This window comes from Bolinopsis microptera, chromosome 1 (assembly GCF_026151205.1).
Source record: "Bolinopsis microptera isolate Bmic1 chromosome 1, MBARI_Bmic_1.0, whole genome shotgun sequence".
In the NCBI taxonomy this organism is placed as follows: domain Eukaryota; kingdom Metazoa; phylum Ctenophora; class Tentaculata; order Lobata; family Bolinopsidae; genus Bolinopsis; species Bolinopsis microptera.
Window position 1 is genome coordinate 14,217,894 of NC_087072.1, and position 18,337 is coordinate 14,236,230.

General features: G+C 38.3%; 3 protein-coding genes across 11 annotated transcripts in view; 1 reads left to right on the plus strand and 2 right to left on the minus strand.

Annotated features, from left to right (window-relative positions):
• The window catches only part of LOC134818411 (DNA damage-binding protein 1-like), a 119,867-nt gene that overhangs the window by 83,367 nt on the left and 18,163 nt on the right, over positions 1–18,337 (plus strand). The gene's annotated exons all lie outside the window — the stretch shown is intronic.
• The window catches only part of LOC134818480 (uncharacterized), a 103,414-nt gene that overhangs the window by 38,564 nt on the left and 46,513 nt on the right, over positions 1–18,337 (minus strand). The gene's annotated exons all lie outside the window — the stretch shown is intronic.
• LOC134818428 (exportin-7-like) lies at positions 318–13,557 on the minus strand. 9 transcript variants are annotated; one of them, XM_063828042.1, is made up of 25 exons: positions 13,494–13,557; positions 13,088–13,227; positions 12,827–12,927; positions 12,436–12,599; positions 12,212–12,277; positions 11,754–11,889; positions 11,426–11,557; positions 9,984–10,057; positions 9,567–9,668; positions 9,134–9,298; positions 8,782–8,954; positions 8,335–8,519; positions 8,037–8,142; positions 7,395–7,530; positions 6,197–6,270; positions 5,916–6,060; positions 5,616–5,760; positions 5,175–5,519; positions 4,811–5,025; positions 4,510–4,648; positions 4,176–4,318; positions 3,914–4,012; positions 3,455–3,582; positions 2,776–2,885; positions 2,304–2,381 (listed from the first exon to the last, which is right to left on the minus strand). In XM_063828042.1, the coding sequence occupies exons 1-24, from the start codon at positions 13,515–13,517 to the stop codon at positions 2,783–2,785; spliced, it is 3,240 nt and encodes a 1,079-aa protein (XP_063684112.1). In that variant the 5' UTR covers positions 13,518–13,557; the 3' UTR covers positions 2,304–2,381; positions 2,776–2,782. The 9 variants fall into 9 exon arrangements, with proteins under 9 accessions (XP_063684104.1, XP_063684096.1, XP_063684080.1 ...); XM_063828002.1 differs by having other exon boundaries at positions 5,175–5,534; XM_063828018.1 differs by having other exon boundaries at positions 6,197–6,282.

Here is an 18,337-nt window from a genome sequence, read left to right on the forward strand (position 1 = left end):
ACACATTGATGATAAAGGATGTGTAAAGCAGAGATTATGACACCAGGACAGTAAGTGTGAATAAATTATTATCAGTTATTATTTACAAAAGGCGTGTCAAGTATCGGTCACTATAATTTTATCATCTCCGAGGGCAGACCATTAGTCCGACTTTACGACGCTAAGATATGACGACGTGCGTAATTCTACGGTTCAGTTCAAGACTTTTCCGCATCAGAAACTCACCGAAATTTAATCGATAGATGGTAAAAACAACGTCAAAACTACAGAAAGTTGACGTTGATATTATCATGCTCTGCAGAGTTAAACACAACATACAAATACACAATCTATTAAACTTTGATAAAAAGCATTATATTATATCAAAAACTGGTAGTGTAGACAATTCTGAAAATCAAGTTCGCTAACAACGTCCACAGATGCAAAGGGGTCGAATCTTAATAGAAAATGTCTTTATGGTGATAGTTGATACTTTAAATAACAAGTTAATGCTACTCAAATAGTTGGGGTGCGATTAACACGACGATAAACTTGGCACAATTTATCTTTCAAGTGGCAGCTAACCAGTTTAAAATTTCGTAAAACCTAACTTCGAGGAAACTCGATACAAACAAATCATTCTTATCTGTTTAGGAGATATCTTTTGTATCATGTATCTAAGTGGTTCTTGATAGTGCAGCTAAATGGAGGCTAGCCTAAATATTAAGAATTACAATCAAAATAAAAACTTGGCGAAATTAGTAACCACTTCATACAGGATGGCCCAAAGTTGTGACCGCAACGACTGGGTTAATTGCTCGACTACGATTCGTGTGCCAGCGACGTTTACAAAACCAGGTAAAAGCACGCTTTGCTTTCTTATGATCAAATTCCCAAGCAGATCAAAAAATAAATTGTTAAAAGAATGGTTGAAGTTGTGTAGAGTTAACATTCCAGCGTTGCAATCACGTGATATTTGGCTCACCCTGTACTATAACACAAACCTGTATACAACGGTCTGACTGTATAAAATAGCTTTCGTTGGAGTGACGTAGCGTTTACAACATCTTGATATCTCTAGATTCTAGAGATTAGAAGGCAGGAAAAGAAGTGAGGGATAGAAATTAAGAAGCTGAGTAAGGGCCACTGAATCAGCAACTTAAACGCCTCCACAGTATACTTGGAAATCCAATGGGAAATGTAAGGGATGTAGGGAACACTACGCCACTTAGCCGCTGACAAAGTTCACTTTTCCGATAAAAAGTGTAATAAGTTAAATAGTTAAATCTAATGTAAAAACTATAAAAACTAAAATCACCATTGCATCTTCGTTCACAGTTACATATCCCTCTCAATACAACATAAAGAGATAAGGAACATTTTAACAGAGCTGTGAACGACAACCCACTCTCTAAGATTAACCTCAATTAACCTCAATTAACCTCAATTAACCTTCTGAGAACCAGAACCCGGCTCGGTGTGTGTGTTTATGGCTCGAGCTGAGCATGTTTCATCAAACTCAGTGTTCAGCGTCGAAACTTGTTTAATTTCTTGATACATATCTTAACAGCCACACATTAAGATCTTTAAATACCATCCTCTAGTAGTCAACTATTTGAGATAGCCAAAAGTGTCACATTTGTAAAATATTTCAAGGTAAGGTAACTAGTGGCTCCTATAATTACAGTACTGTATGGCCTGGATATGGTTGAGTAAATGAGTAGTTACTCTTTCTAATGGCATGATGCTCAAACAGTTCATGTTATGAACTGAGGAATGAGCCATTTTCTGGCCCAGATTTAAGTGCTGCCCAGGCAAATTTGCCTGGAGAAATATACTCATAAGGCAAGGGTGCAAAAGACATTTTTACTACCAAAGAAATACAGACAAGAAATGGGAGAGAATAAAATAAAATGTGACTGCCCGCTTAATAAGACCAATTACTGACAGTGAAAGGAGGTGCACCGTCCAATTAACTCAATTACTCTCAGTCATTTCGACATGTAATAATTATTTAGAGCACTGATAAGGCTTAGCTGTAATTGATAACATGACAATTAACGTTACCTAAATTTTGTAATTGGCAGTGAATGTGAACAGGCGTTTTATTGAAACTAGTCGACAAGGAATTAGGAAAATTCCTAAATTCACAGCAGGAGAGCACAAAAGTTTTATAACTTGAAATATAAACAAGTTTCGGCACTGAATAAGAGTTAAATGATACATCCTAAGGTGAGAGTCATAAGCACACAGTAGAGTTTTGCACTTGACAACTGACAAGTCCGTTATTGAGGTGTCGTCATGACAACATCATGTTATTTTCAGTTGTCTCGTGATCTGCACGTGGTAGGTGAAGTTGAACGCACACGTCACGTCTGAATATGGCCACGTGTTGAGTAAACCTGAGGGAGAGAGGAAATGTTATTGGAAACACGGTCTGACCATTAATCAGGGCGGCAAATCATTGACTTTCTTCCTCGAATCACATGGACCTGAAACTCTAGGTCTATTAAATACACGAGGTGCTCAAACAACAGCTGATAATAAAATCACACAGCAAATCAAATGTTAGAGCTGGTGCAGAGTGAAACAGAAATCCTGGCTAATCACTGTGAGACTCGTTTCATGGTAACTGGCGCTGGTTACTTGGTAACTAGCGCTGGTTACTTCAACTACTCGGATCAAATTGTGTGACTGCAGGGCTGACACATTCATCAGGTCATGGAATCACTTAGAGAAGGGTTAACGGAGGGAGGAAGAAAACCGGATTTCTGTTGCACGATGTTGCCACAATACCACTGATCTAGGTATAAAACACCATCATTATGTCGTTCGTCTGGGAGACTTTGGCCGGCTGCAATTGGTTGTTTATGTCACGTCTGAATAAGGCCATGTTCTGTGTTAATCTGGTGGGAGGAGCAAGTTAGGTGCAGCTGGAATCAGCCATACACGGTAAGATCAAAGCTCACTTTTTTTCTGAAAAGAAGTCACGAAAACGGAAATTTTGTTTGGCATTTTAATTTTTGGATTTTTGTTAAGTTTGAAGATTGAGCAAGGTTTGAGATGGTGAGCAAGGTTTCTGGTTGAATGTAGTGTTGAACTTAAATAGTGGTGTGACAGCCTCTCTTGGACTCACGATTCTGCGAAAATTGCAGCAAACGATGATGTTAGGAGAAGTACAGAGCCCTAAAATTGCCAACACAAGACAAAAAGCAACACAAATAGTTCAGAATGTGATATACTGAGAACGGGCAGGCTGTGGACACATATATTAGTGTATAGCATAGTACATTGTACATTGTAAAGCAACTCTAAAATAAATCTACAAACACAATGACACACGTTGCACGCAAATACCTTCACGACATACTTGCAAATACCTTGATCTCACACACTTGCAAATACCTTCACACACACAGTCTAATTCTACATGTACGTGTGAGAGTGAGAGAAGTAAAATCTCAACATTTCTTACCTGTCCCTGTTCTTTCCGAGCAGGTTAGGTTCCACGTCCGTCATGAGGTTCTCAAAACATTTGGCCAGCAATCCTTGTTTGTCAGGAGGCTGCATTGATACAAAGTTCTGCTGCATCTCCTTGAAATACTGAAAAAACCAGGAGTAGTTGGTGGTGGGTTATAATTTCTACCTATCTTCTTAAATATAATGTAAGTTGTATGCATGTCATCTATGACATAAAACCAGGAGTGATCGGTCACTTCGTATGGAATAAGACGAAGAAGCTTTATGACGTTTACATTTTATATGACCATGTAAATGTACAATGTGACGTGTAAAAGTGGAAACACAGTCCACAAATCATACCTATCACTATAAGAGTAAACTTAAATGAAGATCTGTTATTGTGTTATTGTGTGAAGTTAAACATAGATATCGATATACTTTAACAAGATACATATAACAGAGATATACTCACATCCTGATTAAGGAGAATAAGGCCAAGGAGCGGTCTACTCATGCTCCACTGGTTCTTACATTCCTCGTACATCACTATGTGAACTATCGAGTTCATTATCTGAAATACGCAGAATTTCGAGATACAAATTTCCGTATTACATTAGTCAGTCAGTCCTTAGACATCATAAAACAAATATCACAATATGATTACCTCTTTAATTTACAGACTCTTGCAAAAGCAATAATCTGTAAGAATATGAATTTAAAAATAATTAATAAACCTGCTGGAAGACGTTATTCTGCATCTTAACGATGTCTCTGAGTTTCTCCACGACCATGGTTTCCCCATTCCGCTTTGTCTTCTTGAAGATAAAAGTGATAACGTTGTCCAGTGAGCTGCAACACGCTGTACTTACTGTCACATCTGCGATAAGGTCAATTAATATTCACTTACAACCTATACACTAATACTCTTTTTCAGACTTCCTGTATAAATTTCCTCAGTCCTTGCAGTTTCAAATTTCTCATTTAATCATCATTCTCGAAACTTAATTATTAAAGCACAAAGTTCTACCAAATCAACTTACTCACAAAATTAATTGTGTAAAAGCTTACCGACGGATGCGATTCCTTCAGCCAGGGTGGATAAAATGTATACTATCACATTAGGATCCACGTTCCCTAGTAAAGTCATATGATCTTGAGTAACTATGTCCATGAGGGAATAGTACGCGCTGCTCAACTTGGGATATTCCTGACGAAGAGAAAATTGTGAAAATGGGACTAAATAACGTGTATTAGTGTGTTCAATAAGTTGTTGTACATTCCGCACATTTCTCGGCACATTCAGAGCCTTTAGCCCCGACCGAAAAGCAAACATTAAAAAATAGCACACATTCTTTTGCTCAGTACATACCATAAGAGCTCGGTCAGGTAGAGCACCCAATAACTTTATAAACATATTTATAGCGTTCATATGACACTCGTCCCCGTAGAGCTGAAACACTCCAAAGTTGACGTATCCGCCGGCGAGGGCGGATCTGAGAATTTGGAAACACAAACTGATCTGTTTGAGTTTTGTGCGGTACATTGCATCGTCCGGCACGTCCGTGATAGCTAACACTCGCTCTCCTGGTGAGAGAGGGGTGGTGAGCTGATAAGTGAGGTCTGAACACTAGACACAATTTACAGGGTGGTACCTATTCCAATCGCTAATTTATTCATGATCATCAATTAAACCATCTTGAAGTAAGTTATAATACAATAATTGTGAATATTACCGTATTGAGAGAGGAGTTTGGAGACTTCTCTAAAGAGAAGTATGCCATTAGGAGAGCTAACATCAAACATCAACCTCTGAGACTTGTTCTGCACAATCTCTGCTACACACCTCAACACGGCGGTTGTCAAGAGAGGGCAGTCAGCCCAGCGAACCAGCGCCTGGGTCAACAGCGGCAGATACTTGGGGTACAGCCAGTCGAAGAACATGATAAAACAGGATTTGTTGGTGAAGGAGAGGACAAGACCCCTCAGATCACAACATAATCCAACTGTTTTTAGTTTCAGTTGCTCGTCGTATTGGACTTGGTTTGTAGCGATCTGCTCGAACATACTCTCTATCGTAGCTGAGGGTGAAAATGCTGTATTTAAGGGATTACGAAATAGTCAGCTTGAAAGCACCCGTAAATAATAACACATCTAATATCTAAATATAAACTAACTTGTTAAAGGATGCATGAACTCAGTGAACTTCTCCTCGTCCTCTCCCAGATCCACTAACAGTATTCTACCTAGGGACTGGTAGAATAACTGTCTCGTTTTCAGACATTCTGACGAAAAGTCGCCCAAGAAGGGGAAATTATCTGCCTGCGATTTTATATTTGTTAGAAACGAAGTAGGCTATTGCATGTATAGTCAGACTGTTTTAACTGAGAATTGGCAGTGTAAGAAACAGATAAACATTACTAATTAACTGTCAACTCGTTACAATAGTAACTGAAAGTGGAAATGCCTGGACTTACGTTATGATTAGCAAGCATAAACTTGACGGCATCTAACTTGCTCATTTTTCTAACACAGGTATAACCAATGCTGAGGTTGTTAAATAGCTGCATAGTTTCATCAACTATGTCTCTGTTCTTAGACCAATACCGGAGGTTTGTCAATCTGGATGGCAATAGAGTTACAATATTTTTTTTAACGAAAAGTGGTACAAATTTGTTTGTATTTTCAGTATCCAAAATCGTGAGAAAACCGGTAAAATTTCAAAGAAGTGGTTGCAAGAGTTTTACAAATTTCTTACATTTTCTTAATCAGAACATCGAGCAGCATACTCTCTTCAGTTAAACCAAGAGTCTCTGCAAGGATCTTGTAAACCTGGGGGGTAGGCTATCAGGAAATAAAGGATAGTATCTTGATAGCGTCATCTTCATCACGTGATATATTCAGCTGAGTCGGGGTGAAAGTCAGCTCAATGGGATGCTGCCAGGAGAGAAATAATTATCAAGTTATCAAGAACCGGCAATTTTATCCTATCAAAATTACTAACTACATAATAAGTAGGAGTGAAGTGATGGGGGTGGGAAGGTTGGTTTGCTGGGGTGAAAGTTGGAATCATCGACACTTTTCACATTGAATTTTGAACGATGAAAATCATTCACATGTTTTACGATGGGACGAAAATTCTTCTAGATTGATACCAAGTGTCGATGATCCCCAGCTTTTCTACATGCATATCTGAGAAAAAAGAACAGCAGATATACAAAATTTTAGTATGATAATGGCGGCAGCGCATCTGGCAAAAGTTTATATGAAGAAAATTGTGCCAGAATACCTTAAACCATCACAAAAAGTAGTTTGCAGCTTCAAAAACAGATATATGACATTTGATGCACAGAGGTAGCACCAGAATTTAATAGAAATACTGATTTACACCACATCACTGGGTATGATTCTTACTCTACAGGTAACAGTGCTCATCATTTCAGTGGAATTCTGTAAAAATATATGCATAATTTTGTCTTGAAATGAAGGGATCGGGGTCATTGAATTTCGATATTTTGAATTCAGCTTAAACATATGAAAATAGTTTTAGTTACACGTGACAAATGAAATATTTGAGTGACTTCCACCCAAACCCAGTTCCAGGTTCTTACCTCTTTGAAGCGCATTCTAGTGTTACTGATAACTGGTATCTTCGACTGCAATGGGTTAGTCCAAATAATACGACACAGGCACAAAAGTACAAAAGATTTTTCCCGCAGTCAGGCGAAAGGAAGATTCATGCAAAAGTTGATTTAAATCTTTACTTAAGCCAAAGTTTCACCCATTGCATTAGCAAACTCGAATTTCATTCAAAATCAGAAATAATCGATATTTGAGTTAAAAGTATAATTGATCACGCTCATTAATCAATCACAATCAGGAGAATACAGAAATCACAATACAATATTTATGTAGATTTCATTGAATGCTCTAAAAAATTTGGTTTCTTTGCTTACATTAGACGGTCGGTTAACTTGTTCTCCGATGTAAATCCTTCTGAACTGATCGAAAAAGAAGACAAATCCAACTTCCAAGTTTTTACTTCCGTGTTGTTCAAGCCTCGCATCGGAGATCTGCATTAACCTCAACACACTGAAAAGTTTAACATTATTTAAGAGTATAACACTAAGGGGATTGAATTGAATAAACTATCACGATAAATTCGAAAGGGTTTGTGAAAAATTGCCAACACCCGGCCATGTCGAGATATATCTGAGCGCGTAAAATACAGAAGAAAATACCAGAAGAAATTCACGTTATGCGCGAAAATAAGGACTATTTGCACACGCAAAAGTGACCGCCGCCCACGAGAACAGACAAATATTTTCCAATTTTGCCATTTTCCGCGCCCAAAAACCATTTTTGATCGTCTATTTGGCAAGTGAAATTTTCAGCCAAGTTTCACGGTTATCAGCTGCAGTCAGAAACAGAACAAACTGTCACTAAGGATACCCAAAATTTTCCATATCATCTCCAATAGGTACAGAATCTACACGGAATATTCCGGATGTCGAAAAAACTTCTAGAACACAAATATGGTTGTCGTACAGGCTAATTTTAACAGTAATGCTTCTTGAAGGCGAACAGATGCGACGTACCTGCATATCAATCTGCCGTCTAAAGTATCATTATCGTCATTAACTTGGAAGCTCACTCTTCCTCCGATCATTGACCCAATGAATAAAACGATCCAAGTTAGTCTATCTGCGGGATTGAAACCTTATTTGCATTCTTAGCGTTTCTTTTCAGTGAGGATATAGAATAAAGTACAAAATATTTTTAAGCTCTTCTTTGGAAAGCCAGTAGAGGGTGTGGTTTCACTCAAGAAATTTGATTTCTGACAAAAAATATCAAAATTACTCAGAAATAAAACCGAAGAAAAAGATATTATCCTACTTTCGAGAATAGTGAGGTTTTGAAGTGACAAGGAACTGGCGCTCTGGAATGCGGACACTGCTTCCTCAAGCAGGGCTATCACTGTGTTACAATTAGTGGGATATTCGATACGAACAACCGTTGATAAAAGGTCTAATTGTTGGTGTAATGTGGCCACGTCGTCCAAAGGGTCTTCTAATCCGTCCCTGTGATAAAAGTGATATGGTTTATAGAATATACCTTTTCCATTAGGTCATACATGATTATATTATATCATTCAGTAAAAATATTACCTATAATAACAAGGTAATCATAAAGATAATGATCATTAAGAATGATGATGATAATTATAATACAATTTAATTACAGACAATGCAGACTATAAATTATATAATTTTAGCAATTATGTACATAGATCATTAGCAAACAACGGTAGTCAATGAATAATGTTATTCCACCTAAACCAACCTTAAAACTCCAAGAACCAATTCCAGTCTGGATTTGAGGAATGTTTTGCTGATTTGTGGTGCGTAGACAGGGAGATAATGATTTTTATCACTTTTAACATAGGGCACAGCTGTACAAAGGCGCTGCCAAAGTGACAAAAGATAGTGTATACTGTTGGAGGAGAAGTGCCAATTCTGAAATATTTACACACTGTCAAAGCTTATCTTTCCAGTCAGCCAACCGAGGAGGACACACTACGGATACCAATACATTTTGAAGGAATTATCATTGCTGTCTACTGTACATATTAGTATCATATGTCAAGGAATTTTTCTGAGTAAGTAAATATTGTAAAAATAATCTCATCAGTTACCTCTAAACTAGATATAGTGAACTTGGCGATGGTATCAATGATACCTTCGTATCCCTCGATATCCACGATTTCATTAAGCTGATAGTTACATTTGAGTTTAGCCAGCAGTCTGCAGAACTGATGGTAACAGGCTGGCTCACTCAGTATTGAACCGTTGTCTAATACCTGAAAAAAGGGGTATGTCACCTAAACACCACGATGTGGGTACAAAAATGGGTAAATAAAACTCGTAAATCTTTTCAGCACAGCTATTAGCTAAGCTGTCTGTTTCTGTATTATTAATTATAAATTAAACGTTTTGTAATTGTTCCAGTGGAAGTCTAGATCAAGCTCTGGAATGTGAATATTAGTCATCAGCTTGAAACGGAATGTCGACCACATTATACACATTATACACATTGTGAAAGTTTACAGGATAAATGGCAAATTTTACCTTTTTAATGCCATCCATTATACTCTGCAGGTAACTTTTTCGTTCAGTTGTTGAAAATAGAGATCTTCTCACCGATACTAATTGTACCAATATTTGCAATGCCTGCAAACAATTTATTTAGCCATGAAATCAGGCTCTGTCATTCAAGAAACTTGTTTAATTCGTAATCAATTTTCCTGCCACAATTAGATTTCAGTCATTTTATATTTTCTTGCTAACAATGATTTCACAGTAACTCACTGACATTATGCCTTCTCATTAAAAAGCAATTAATTTAAAGAAATGACATTACCGACGACTGCTTACCCAGCATATAATGTATATACCTACCATCATATTTCCTGATTGGTTATCAGATATATTGCCGACTGATGCGCTAAAAATAAATATCATCTGTGAGGATTTCACAATATCTACCTTTTCTGAGAGGGTGGGAGGGAGGCTTATAGCCAGATCGTAAAACATGGGGAGCAGATCATTGCTGATAAACGCTGAAATATTAAATTAGTTAATTAGATAATTTGTTCAATTAGCCTCCATTATTGAAGCGACATAATGTAACAAATCTAATTACCGGTGCTATTGATCAGAGAGATCCGTACATTACTTATCAGGCAAGGCAATTAGCTGACATTATTTTCACAGATAAAGATGAGTGTGTAGCATATTAGTTGTACACCGTCTATTAATAGAAACACAGCGACTGTACATTGACAAGCACACAAGACACACAATATGTGTGTAATTACACACTTTTGTAACCATAATAGGTTCAGAATTGTGTGACGTGTGTGTTGATGCAACCAATTTAACTATTTGACAAAAATTGGTGTCTTGTTTGCTTAGACCTTCCGTTATTTTATATTTTGACATAATTAGGACTTAATTAAGAAAAGCTTACATTGCACTGGAGTGAAGATCTATGCTATAATCTATATATAGCTCAGTGTATATATTTGTGTAGCATTTGAAAGGTGAAAGTTGAAGCTCTCAATTACGTGATATCCCACCACAAAGTAGACATAGTAGGCCGGCTAACCACATTAGATATACAATAGTACACTGTAATATGTTACACAACGTGCAGTATTTCAATGTTACAACTTCACCACTTTGACTCGTGCATTTTAACAACTCTGTATAAAAATAGTATAAAGTGCACATACGTATAATATCATAGCGAATCTGGAAAGATGATATGATATGTTGTCATAAATATTAGATACCTAGTTAGTATGGTTTTTACGTTTACTCCGGTCGTGTTTCAATTAGTTTAGAGAGTGCTTTGGAATTTTCAGAGTAGCACATCTTTTAGCTGCACTAGTATAAGTGGGTACATTCTAGTGGCGTTTAGTTTCAAACCTTAAACATTTGGTGCAGCCACTATATATTCGGTGATTTCTTTTATACCCACGTATGATTTCTCGAAAACGAACCATACCTAAAATCGCGTACATTTAAAGTTCGTTCAACTTCAAGTGCTTAGATCATGGCCGATCTGGCGACACGATTTATCGACTATAGTATTTATATCATTTACGTAATTCGTAAAAATAACTGTGACTATTTTAGCTGGACATTTATATGTAGTAGGCTGTTGCATACCTCTTGACAGAAGTTACGAAAGAACGATAATTATACAGCTTTAGGTAATACTGTAACAGTAAAATGAAGCTAAGAATGTATGAACTCCAATAATAATGTGGGTAAACAGTTCACATTCCATGAGGGAAGTTTAGTGTTCAGACAGCAGATATGATTCTTTATATCAGTTTGTTCACATAAAATGTGGATGAGCAGGCAACATGGTTATCAGGTTAAGGTGTTTCTACCTCTACCAGCAGGTAAACAAAACATACCGGGTCTCCAAGCGGTGGGTATCTGAAGAGTCCCTGTGTCATCTGTACTTTCTTCTGGCGCAGTGCCAATAAAATCAAAAGTTAAACAAGCCAACAGGAGCTGCAGCACATTCTCCATCAGCTTGCTGCTCTCTGAAATAACGCATTAATTACTATAACATTCTCCGGTTAGTTGTCGTCCACGATTTTTCTAAAACTATCTCACTTTATGAACAACCTTAGCTTGGTGAGATGTTGTTTTGAACCATCTAGTCAATGCTCTGTATCTTGGTTTCAAAGGGATGTTACCCTTCAAGATGAGAGTTAGGCAAAACTTGATAAAACTAACCTTGGTTGGAGTTAACCGCAGATACAGATAGTTGCTTTACGGAAGTGAGACCCAGGGTGAAGAGAGACTTGAGACTTTCGTCTCGGAATGAAGACACGATCTTCCGTTGTCTGACCAGTGATCTTATTGTTGAGGACTGCATAATGTTGGTTGTTAGGAGTTACCCATTAATTTAACTGACTGAACGTGAATGTTCGCAATTTGTTTATTAAATATGTAATTAAAGCAAGAAACCTATAATTTGTAATTGAGACTTTGGGCGGACATAAAACTCCTGTTTTGAAAATTGTCCTCGGTACTTTTTATCACTGACTCACGCTTTTTTCACACACATTTCGGCCCATTTTATCTTTTTATTGTATGTTTGTTCGAATTGCTGTACATTTGTATATGTGCTATCTTGTAAAAGTTTCAAATCAAATCAAATCATATGATACAGGTAAATGTATATAACTCACCTCGTTTATTTCGTCGATCAGACAGCTGAGAATGTACACACCAACAGAACAACTTGGCACGTCCCTCTAAAAATCAAATTAATTAGTTAATATTCATTCCTGAGGTCATTTCAAGGATTTACAGATTCTAGGCTTTATGCACTTGTAAATTTTACGACGTTCCATCAAAATAATGAACTGAAGCTGAAAAGCTACGTAAAAAATAAATAAGTCGTATTTTAGACCTTCAAGAAAAGTTGGACGTCATCAATAGTTTTCCTGAAGACATGTTCCTCGTTGACACTCTCAAACCAACCTAGTTTCACCACTTTAACCAGAAGCCTGGTCAGACTTTGTGTAACATACAACTCGTTCGGCTGGTTCGCTAAGTAGTTCAGACATAGGTTCCCTGTGTGATTTAAATGTTAAGTGTAAATTTCAAGCCACAATGTCGGAGTGTATCTTGATGTACAACACGCGTTTGGTTTACTTGTTTCATAATACCGTCACGTGAAAATAATGATCATCAAAGGCGCCTTATTAGACATGATAACATGTAAAATTATGTAAAATATTTAATAATGGCACAATTTAAAGTTGCTCAGTAGCCAGATAATACGGGAGAAGGTAACTTACTTATTTCAAGTTTTGTCTCTGTCTGCACAAATAGTCGCTCTCTTTGTAGTAACCTCATTAGACAAGATGATATCCACAATAATGTGAAGGTGCTTGGGGCCCTGTTAGTGTTGTAGTAGTAAGTTTATTAAGTTTTAATAATTAAATAGATATTTACACAGTTGCACTATATTAATTGTAAGCTTTCGTTTGTATCTGTGTCAGGTATCGATAAAAGCTCAAGTATTTACCCAAATTAACAAATTTGTAATTAATACCAACCTTTTGAGTACATGTATGCATTTCTCGAGGGCATCGGATGAATTCATGAACTCATTCAACACATTTTCAGCCTGCCTTCTGTCATTTGGGCTGCTACTCTGGTAGACTTGTTCACAAAATGCTGCCAACTGTCCAATGTACTGTAAAGAGAGATTTGGTTAAAATTTCGAAAGAATAAGCAGCTTGTAGAATTAATTTAAATAAATAAATAAATTCTAGCATTTATAATTATGCGCTTCGACATTTAAATATACATTTAAACGAGGATGTACATCTTAGTCATTTAAGCAAGACTTATCTAACAACCCAGAAAATTGTATGAATGTTGAATAGTTAACCCCTTAGAACCATCAATATAACTTGAGGTAAATATATTTAAATATGTAAATGTTATCATTTACCGTACCTGATCATCCATGACACCATTCATAATGCTTTACATCCACTTTTAGCTATTATATGTTCTGAATGATGGATGTTTACGAATCTAATAAACACTGAAATACGATATGTTCTTGAAAGATTCTCTTTATGAAGTTGATTCTCTAACAAGCATCAAAGGCTGGGCTGGTTATTAGAATGAAAAATAAATTAAATTTTAAATCACAAATAAACTTAAGTTTTAAGTTCCATTAAGAAATATTGTACATATTTATACATTTTTCCGAGTGTAGTTAGTTCACACCCTAGCTCCATAATATGAAGAATTTGTTTCACTTCTGGATGAAAACTGAAAAGCTCTAATTACCAAATTCCTAACAGACACAACACATTATTTATCTTTAAAAGTTTCAATAAAATATAACGTTTTAAGAGCTGCTTTAAGGGGGCATACCCCAAAACAGTGGTTTGTGCCGTCCAGACCAAATGACCTCATAGGCAGTTCGGTAACCTTCTAGCGCACCGTTTCCACACCAAAAAAAATTATTTTGAGAATTCCCATTTTTGTAATCGAGCATTTCCTGGTTAAGAGTGCAATTTTCGGAAAAAATTATTTTGTGGTTGAGACGCTATAAGTTAATTATTTCTTGCGGTATCAGGTTGAAATTTTGCTCGCCGTTTATTCACATCTATGTCAAGGTGTGTGTAAAATCTTGATATCGTATCTAAAAAGGCTGGTGTGTTATGAATTTTTAAAGTCAAAAAGCTAAAATTGTCCTTTTCAGGCTTATTTTAACAAAAAGTCAGTCAGGGAAGATCGGATTATTTGATGCTTGACATCAAATTGTTCTCTGAATTCTGGCGCAGTTTTTGATGCCCTCAAAAATGTTTTTACTCATTCACCTTCTGATCTATTGGACCTCAAAGCCAAACAACAAATTTAGGCACATTTTTCGTTTTTAATATTTACTGATTTTTCTAAAATTTTGATAGGAATGTGCTAGTGACTTTTTGAAGGGTGCAAAATAACTGCAACTAGCACATTTATATATGAGTTATGAACAACAAAACACCCTAAAATGCTTCCCTTTGAAGTTATGGGAGAAAATGTGATTTTTTATCTGCAAATCCAAAAAATCACATTTTCTCCCATAACTTCAAAGGGAAGCATTTTAGGGTGTTTTGTTGTTCATAACTCATATATAAATGTGCTAGTTGCAGTTATTTTGCACCCTTCAAAAAGTCACTAGCACATTCCTATCAAAATTTTAGAAAAATCAGTAAATATTAAAAACGAAAAATGTGCCTAAATTTGTTGTTTGGCTTTGAGGTCCAATAGATCAGAAGGTGAATGAGTAAAAACATTTTTGAGGGCATCAAAAACTGCGCCAGAATTCAGAGAACAATTTGATGTCAAGCATCAAATAATCCGATCTTCCCTGACTGACTTTTTGTTAAAATAAGCCTGAAAAGGACAATTTTAGCTTTTTGACTTTAAAAATTCATAACACACCAGCCTTTTTAGATACGATATCAAGATTTTACACACACCTTGACATAGATGTGAATAAACGGCGAGCAAAATTTCAACCCGATACCGCAAGAAATAATTAACTTATAGCGTCTCAACCACAAAATAATTTTTTCCGAAAATTGCACTCTTAACCAGGAAATGCTCGATTACAAAAATGGGAATTCTCAAAATAATTTTTTTTGGTGTGGAAACGGTGCGCTAGAAGGTCACTAAACTGCCTATGAGGTCATTAGGTCTTGACAGATTTGGGGTATGCCCCCTTAAGATATTCAACGATAACGATTACACACAATATAATAGATCACAAACACATAGATCACAGCAATGACAAAATGATAGATACGTATTTTATAAGCTCTTGAGAAATACAAATTTTTGATCACAAAGATATTATTAGACCTTATGTCTGCTAATGGTATGATTGATATAATCAAAAATTTGAAATACAAATAGAGCAGAGAAAGAGTTGAATGATGTTATTGTATTCGATGTTCATGGGTCTGTGATAATGCTGACAAGACTAAAAGAGTTAGTGGAACAAGTTTTAGTGAAACAAGTTTTAAATTCTATCCTTTATTTACAATAAAATAATATAATTGAAATCATAAGCCCCCGTCTTGATCCTCTGCAGTTTTGGTTTGGTGGCGCAGCTTCACTCACACGCACACTTTCCTGTTTGTTAATTATTTTTGCATTTCCCCATTATTCTATAAGTTTCAAAGTATTCTTAACCCTACGTTTGATTTTCAGTGTATTAGTTGATCCCATTTATAGTACAGACAGATCCGTCTAAAAAAATCGATCTGCTGACACTCAAAGCTTTCAGAGGTTTTTTGACGTTTTTGAGTCCCATTAGGTGCCCTTTATGGCTGACCAACTTTTCCAAACTTTTCCACTTGTCTTAAGGCCACTTTTTGCCACTTTACCACTTTTTACCACCTTTTTTGTTTGTCGAATATCTTTAGTTGTGAACATCGTAAAAGGTTGCGGATCAATCGAGTGTGTTCATATTATCAGGAAGAAAAACTTTTGTTCAAACAATTTTTACGTCAGATAATAAGTTAATTGGATAATTATCAATTAACTAATTAGCAAAATTCTAAAAAATTTTTATTGGCTAAAAATGATCGGAATAGCTTAAAACACGGAGAAAAGTAGTTTTTAGAAAAAATTTTAAAATTGTTCACTTACATTTTTTTTTCGAGACTTAGAAAAAATTTCGAAAATTTAAAAAAATTTTCCGCCAAAAGTGATCAAATCGCATGAAACACGGATAAAAATGCCTTTCTAAAAAACGTAGTGAATTTTTCGTTTCAAGAATACTTAAATCGCCAATATTTGTAGTTGGAGTTCAGTAAATCTCGGCAGATTTTAGGGGGGGGGTGTCATGTCCGTCTATGTCCGCCTATGTCCTGTCCTTTTTGGATTCTATGAGACAACGGACGTGTTTTTTGGGACATTGGCGGACACGGACGGACATTGGCGGACTCGGACGGACATTGGCGGACTCGGACGGACATTGGCGGACTCGGACGGACATTGGCGGACCCGGACGGACATGGATGGACATTGGTGGACATTAGCGGACATTGGTGGACATTAGCGGACAAACATTTTGAGGACTGAAGAGTACTGAAGAGTACTGAGGAGGATGGCTGAGAAGGATGGCTGAGGAGGATGGCTGAGGAGGATGACTGAGGAGGATGACTGAGGAGGATGACTGAGAGGGAGGAGAAGGATCAGGAAGACCCAGGAGGAGGAGGAGGAGGAGGACCCAGAAGGAGGACCTAGGAGGAGGAGGAGAACTGAGGAGGATGACTCAGGAGGAGGAGGACTCAGGGGGAGGACTGAGGAGGACTGAGAAGGAGGAGGACTGAGGAGGATGGCTGAGGAGGATGGCTGAGGAGGATGACTGAGAGGGAGGAGGAGGAGGAAGAGGAGGAAGAGGAGGAAGAGGACTGAGGAGGAGGAGGAGAAGGACTGAGGAGGAGAAGGAGGACCCAGGAGGAGGAGGACCCAGGAGGAGGAGGACCCAGTAGGAGGACCCAGGAAAAGGCCCCAGGAGGAGGAGGAGGACCGGGGAGGAGGAGAACTGTTGAGGACTGATGAGGAGGACTGAGGACGAGGAGGAAGAGTAGGAGGAGGACTGAGGAGGGGAGGAGGAAGAGGACTGGGGAGGATCAGGAAGACCCAGGAGGACCCAGGAGGAGGAGGACCCAGGAGGACCCAGGAGGAGGAGGAGGACTGAGGAGGACTGAGGAGGAGGACTGACGATGACTGAGAAGGATGAGGACTGAGGAGTACTGAGAAGGATGGCTGAGGAGGATGGCTGGGGAGGATGGCTGAGGAGGATGACTGAGGAGGATGACTGAGAGGGAGGAGGACTCAGGAGGAGGACTCAGAAGGAAGAGGAGGAGGACTCAGGAGGAGGAATTAGGAGAAATGAGAAGGAGGACTGAGGAGAACTGAGGAGGAGGAGGAGGAGGAGGAGGACTGAATAGGAGGAGGAGAAGGAGGGGGACTGGGAGAGGACTGGGGAGGAGGAGGACTGATGAGAAGGATGAGGAGGAGGACCCAGGAGGAGGAGGACTGAGGACCGAGGAGGAAGAGGAGGAGGATGAAGAGGAGGAGGAGGACCCAGGAGGAGGAGGACTGAGGAGGAGGACTGAGGAGGACTGAGGAGGATGGCTGAGGAGGATGACTGAGAGGGAAGAGGAGGAGGAGGAGGAGGACTGAGGAGGACTGAGAAGGAGGAGGAGGACTGAATAGGAGGAGGAGGAGGGGGACTGGGGGAGGACTGAGGAGGAGGATGGAGGACTGAGGAGAAGGATGAGGAGGAGGACTAAGGAGGACTGAGGACTGAGGAGGAAGAGGAGGAGGATGAAGAGGAGGAGGAGGACCCAGGAGGAGAACCCAGGAGGAGGACTCAGGAGGAGGAGGAGGACTGGGGAGGAGGAGGACTGATGAGGAGGACTGAGGACGAGGAGGAGGAGTAGGAGGAGGACTGAGGAGGGGAGGAGGAAGAGGACTGAGGAAGATCAGGAAGACCCAGGGGGAGGAGGAGGAAAAGTAGGAGGAGGAAGCATCTAAATGTTATTTCCATTTTTGTCCGTTTTTGTCCATTTTTGTCCGTTTTTGTCCGCTCTATTTTTTGTCCGTTTTGAAAATATAGGGTACCGAACGGACAAAAAACATGATCCCCCTATAACAGCAAAAATTGAACATTTTATTAAGCAATTTAGGTGTCCATTAATGTCCGCCTATGTCTGCCTATGTCCGCCTATGTCCGTCTATGTCCGCCTATGTCCGCCTATGTCCGCCTATGTCCTGTCCTT

Excerpts from the sequence above, each read along its gene's own strand:
- LOC134818428 (XM_063827992.1), bottom strand. The coding sequence starts at position 13,517 with ATGAATGGTGTCATGGATGATCAG. Across the intron at positions 9,669-9,983 it reads CTCCCACCCTCTCAGAAAAG|GCATTGCAAATATTGGTACA; the intron begins GTAGATATTGTG and ends AATTGTTTGCAG. Across the intron at positions 4,013-4,175 it reads AGAATAACGTCTTCCAGCAG|ATAATGAACTCGATAGTTCA; the intron begins GTTTATTAATTA and ends TGCGTATTTCAG.